The 6,000-nt window shown below is 41.7% G+C and overlaps 1 protein-coding gene across 1 annotated transcript in view; it reads left to right on the plus strand.

Annotated features, from left to right (window-relative positions):
- Window positions 1–6,000, plus strand: part of slc30a2 (solute carrier family 30 member 2) — a 34,036-nt gene that overhangs the window by 17,765 nt on the left and 10,271 nt on the right. The window contains exon 3 of the mRNA XM_063222447.1: window positions 3,265–3,411. Within this exon, the coding sequence (XP_063078517.1) occupies window positions 3,265–3,411 (147 nt within the window). The remainder of the gene's footprint in view (window positions 1–3,264; window positions 3,412–6,000) is intronic.

Below are 6,000 nucleotides of genomic sequence, written 5' to 3' on the forward strand. Positions count from 1 at the left end.
AACTCAGAGATATATAGCACTCATATAGCTTGGAGCGATGCACAGTTACTGCCTTTTTTATTTTAAGGGCAGGATACATGCCCAATAACTGACTAAGTAAAGACAATAAGGCATGTATTACAGGCTAAGTGAATCCTATTCTAAAGTGTTACAGTGATGAATTACCCTCATCTCAAGATTCTTTTTATTCGTCACACATACACACACTCACTCTTCTTCATGATTGGAGAGGTGATAGGTGAGGGGTGAAGATCTCACATCTCAGAGATATAGCATTCATACTCACGAAACACACACATTCACACACTGCCTCCTCTTCATGATCAGAGAGGTGATAGGTGAGGGGTGAAGATCCGACGTCATCAACTCAGAGATATAGCACTTATACTCACAAACACACACATACACACACTACTATACGATACGATACGATACAATGAGAGAGAGAGTATGAGTGAACGTGCGAACACGGTGTAACAGTGCTATCGACTGTTTTTTGTTGTTGTTGTTGGGCACCAGGCAGTCAACAAGACTGCCATCGGTTTGACCAGTCCCACAATGAATAAATTACCAGTGATCAGAAATAATTCAGTTTAATGTTGGCTGGCGCCCAACAAAAGAACTTGAAAGAAAATAAAACCAGTTGGTGGTACCGTACAACTGACACGGGCACGGGTACGGGCACACACACGCACACGCACACGCACACGCACACGCACGGGCACACGCACACGCACAGACACACACACACACACACACACACATTTTGTCTCTCATTCAGTTCACTCTCTCTCTCTCTCTCTTAGTGCCCAGTTTGGGCACTGGGCCAGTGTATGAATCACGCCCCACGAACCATCCAATTCAATTCAGTTCAATCAAATTCAATTTTAATCAATTCCCTTTCAATGCCACTGGCCTTACCTGCCCTCTGGTCTGGTCTGTTGAGCCTCCATTTGACTGTAGTTCTGGCTCAGCAGGCTCTGAGGAGAAAACGTCACAGTGAAAATGCAGTGTTAATTCAACACTTAGAGTTGATTTAGCACCTTTAGACTCTAGAGTGTATTTGGTCCCAGAGTACTCCCTAAGAGTTGAATTTTATGCTGTGTAGAAAATAGGAAGCAGACAGTGGGAACGAGAAGTATGCAACTATATTTCTGTGTCACACAGACACACAAAAGCATGGCTCAAAGTGCTGATCATGGTCCAGTGGGTTGCATAGGGGCATTTTAGCCAATTCAGGGGTCATTCATGCACACATTCAGCTTCACTTCAAATTCAGCTCTCCGGGACAAAAAAAACACACACCTTGACCGTCACATGACAGGGGTCTGCCTGGCATATTTACAAACATATATTACATAGTACATTTACAGTATGCCATTTACTGTATGTTGCATGACAGGGGGCTACCTGGCATATTTACAAACATACAGTCCCAGGAAAAAGTTTGTACACCCTTTGAAATTTCTTACATTTCTGTCAAAATTGATCATAAAACGTGGTCTGATCTTCCCGGAAATCTCAAGAAGGAACAATCAGAGTCTGCTTTAATTAATTCCACCCAAACATTTACATGTCATCATATTTTTATTGGTCATAAGGCCATAACATTCACAGGAGAGCAGGGCATAAGTAAGTACACCCTTGCATTAAGTAGGTTTTAACCCTCAGTTAGTTGCAATATCATCAACCAGACTTGTCCTTTAGTTGCAGATCAGATTAACAAAGCAATCTGTTTGTATCTTGTCTCCCTCTTCTTTAGAGAACTGCCTCTCGTCAGCAAGGTTTGTGGGATGTCTGGAGTGCATAGCTTTCTTGACTTCATGCCATATAATCCCTTTTTTTTTGTCAGGGCTTTGACTGGGCTTTTTCAGAATGTGTATTTCATTATTATGAAGCCATTCTAAAGTCGATTTTCTTCTAAAGTGTGGGTTGTTGTCACATTTCAGGACCCATACTCTTGTGTGCTTCAACTGTGTGACAGACTTCCTCACGTTTTTTCTGTAAAATATCCCAATAAACTTGAGTTCATAGTTCCACTGGTAATAGCAAACTGTCAAGGGCCTGAGGCAGCAAGGTAGCCGCATATAATGATGCTCCCGCCACCATACTCAGAAGAGGAGATGTAACCAAGAATAGCTAAACATGGGATTCATTCTGCCAATCCAAAATTAATGGGGTTTCTGTCCAAAAGAATATTGCTGCACCTTTGAGGTTTGCGAAAAAACATTTATATGCTTCATAGAATTACTGCAAAATATTCTGTAGACCAACGTTGAAACCAAAGTTGAATTGTTCAGGGGAACACACAATGTCATGTTTGGAGGAGAACTGGAGAACCACACCTTCACCAAAACATCATCTCCAGCTTTGAATATGGTGGCAGGAGCATCATTATATGCAGCTACCTTGCTGCCTCAGGCCCTTTTCAGTTTGCTATTTAAGTGGAACAAGGAACTCAGAAGTTTATCGAGATATTTTACAGAAAAAAGTGAGGTAGTCTGTCATACAGTTGAAGCACACAAGAGGATGGGTGCTGAAATGTGACAACAACCCACACTTTAGAAGTAAATCGACTTTAGAATGGCTTCATAATAATGAAATACACATTCTGGAATAGCCCAGTCAAAGCCCTGACAAAAAACTATTGAGATTATATGGCATGAAGTCAAGAAAGTTATGCACTCCAGACATCCCACAAACCTTGCTGACGAGAGGCAGTTTTCTAAAGAAGAGGGAGACCAGATACATCCAGATTGTTTTGTTAATCTGATCTGCAACTACAGGAAACATCTGGTTGAGGTTATTGCGACTAACTTAGGGTTAAAACCTATTGAATGCAAGGGTGTACTTACTTATGCCTTGCTGTCCGGTGAATGTTTACATCTTATGGCCAATGTAAATATGAAAACTTGTAAATGTTTGGGTTGAATTAGTTAAAGCAGACTCTGGTTGTTCCTTCTTGTGATTTCCGGGAAGATCAGACCATGTTTTATGACCAATTTTGACAGAAAGGTAAGAAATTTCAAAGGGTGTACAAACTTTTTCCTGGGACTGTATACTGTATAATACATTGACAGTATGCTATTTGTGTTGCATGACAGGGGGGTACCTGGCATATTTATAAATATAAACATATATTACATGGTGCATTTACAGTATATGATATTTGCGTTGCCTGACAGCGGGCTACCTGGCATATTTGCAAAACATATATTACATAGTACATTTACCGTATGCCATTTTCTGTATGTTGCATGGCAGGGGGCTACCTGGCGCACAGCCTGGCCATCATGACGGACGCGGCCCACCTCCTGACCGACTTCGGCAGCATGATGGTCAGCCTCTTCTCCCTCTGGGTCTCCTCCAGGCCTCCCACAAAGACCATGAACTTCGGCTGGCATCGCTCAGGTCAGGGGACCTCCATTTTATATTGTATTATACTGCAGGGGTTTACCACAGCACTTCACAGTGAAGGTGGCCACCTTGACAGCAACCATCTACCAAACTTGACTAGGTCTCCTGAGAAGATAAAGATTAGCCATTGCTTCATTTTATATGTACTGCAGGCAGGGGGGGGGGGGGGGGGGGGGGGGGGGACAAACCCAAGGAGAGAGGAACTGAGAATTGGGTCCTTATTGTTATTACATTGTAAGTATTCTGTGGGGGGCCCTTTTAGATGACTTTGTCCTGGGCTCAGCCAAAGCTGTCAGTGGCCCTGCTACAGGGGTTTACCACAGCACTAAAGTGAAGGCAGCCACCTTGACAGCAACCACCTTGACTAGGTCTCCTGAAAAGATGAAGATTAGGCATTGTGAATGTCAATTTTGAAGTTGCTTTCCAAAATAATATGCTATTTATCTTTTGGAGTGATCACATCATATATCATAAAAAGTATAGGTATTCTACAGTGTCCAATGAAATAAGCCACATGTCTCCGTTATAAGCTTACCCGCCACAACCTTGACTAACAGATGTTCTACTGGAAACACAGTACATTACATTTCATTATATTACATTGTCTGGTAACACTTTATTTTAGGGATACATCTATTAGCACTAATACATGCAATGTCCCTGTATAAGTAACTTGTAAGGCATGTACAAAGCAAAATCAAACATTTGTTAGGCATGTATTCGCAAATGTCTTGTTCATGCACAATAAGGGATTTATTACCAATTTAACCTTAGTAAGGACCTAGTAGGCCTTAGTGTTTGCTTAGTACATGCCTTACAAGTTACTTATGCAGGCATTAGCATTGTATGTATTAGTGCTTATAGATGTGTCCCTAAAATAAAGTGTTACCCATTATATTACATTACATTACCTTCTTGTGCATGGTTATTCCCTTCCCCCATGATATTTAGCCAGTTGCAAACATACCATAATGCATATTGAGAGTCGTATTGCATAATGAGAGAGAATTGTGCACTTTGCATGTGCATCTTAATTTGTCACCTTGTTATCGTACCGTATAACCAAATCAATAAAATAGAGAATGAGCACGGTCTGTAATTGTTGAGAGGAATAACATGGCCTGTTTGTGCAGATGGGACCGCCGGCGGGCCCATTCACTCTTTGCGCTCAATCAAATCACAACACCATTGTTATGACATGACTGAGAGCAGATTAAGACTTAGGCTATGTCTCAAATCACGCACTTGTGTCAGTGCACTGACAGTCAGTGCAGTGTCCATCATTCAAGCACTGCATTTTTCCGCCATTGTTAGGGGATCATCCTGGCACTTTCAGTGCACTGGCTCAACTGAAACTTTCAGTGCGAGCGCCCTAGGCACTGGAAAACAGTGTCTGAAGTGCACAAGTGCGTGATTTGAGACGCAGCCTTAGTCATTACAATTTTGGTGACGTAATGTTATAACATAGACTCTATGCTATTAAATCTATGGACTCCGCCATATTACATGTTCGTTGAATTCAAAAGGAAAAAGGCAAAACAGTCCGAATATGTCCACAACAAAATCCAAGGATTTATTGTCTACAAAAAGTATATTTACAGCAGTAGTAACCGATGCTATCTAGAACACTGGATACTACACAAAAAGCAAAAGATACACAAGCATTCAGAGCTCTGGAGATTTCCTGACCTAAATACCCCTGACCGATAACAAACGTTAATGCAGTTTAGGAGAGGTTAGGTAAAAAGAAAACTGCCCTTCATTTCCCTGCATGTGTATTTTATTTGTTGTCTGTGGATGGGTGCGGTTGTGGGTGTGTGCCTATGTGCCAATCGGATGCTATGAGGGTGTGTTTTGTCAGTAGATGGGTGTGTTCGTGGGCGTGTGTCTATGTGCAGATAAGCCTAGTCTGGGATGTCGTGTGGCGTCTACGCGGTCTCCCCAGACCCTAGTTGGAGTCACCCCTGACCGTTTTCTCTCTGGGGGTGATTGGTGGCACGTTGAGAGTCTATTGAAACAGACATTGGTAATCAGTATGTTGAGTTGGAGGTGAGGGCCTTACTGGTGCCGTCTTGCCCAGGACTGTCTTGGAGAACATTAACATGATTGCCTTTGAACGAGAACTTAATGGTTCTTGAGCCGTCGGCTCCTGCGTAACCATCTGTGGACAACCTTTATTTAGTTATTTAGCTGCAAAAATGTTCTGGGCCTATTTGTTCGCCATATCCTGTTAATCAAATCATGTTCAGTCATCCTTGCAATTTTTCATCCTCACAACACATATTAGTAAACATTCAATCTTTATTGTCAACACACATATTAGTAATCATTATTATCAAACATTCTTATTAAATCAACTAACAAACCAAAAGTATCTCTAGTTATCTAAAAGCTAGTTTCTACTATTGTACAATATCTAACAATGCAAAGGGGTTAAACACATTACTATACAAACATTTTACTGGCCTACAATACACTGTTTACAGTAAATTTCCTCCATTTTAATACCTAGGCTCCACCCTAGCGGTGACGCAATGCCTTCAGCTCAGCTACACACACTAAGGCCAAAAGCTCGTTCAGGTA

This window comes from Engraulis encrasicolus, chromosome 18 (genome assembly GCF_034702125.1).
Source record: "Engraulis encrasicolus isolate BLACKSEA-1 chromosome 18, IST_EnEncr_1.0, whole genome shotgun sequence".
In the NCBI taxonomy this organism is placed as follows: domain Eukaryota; kingdom Metazoa; phylum Chordata; class Actinopteri; order Clupeiformes; family Engraulidae; genus Engraulis; species Engraulis encrasicolus.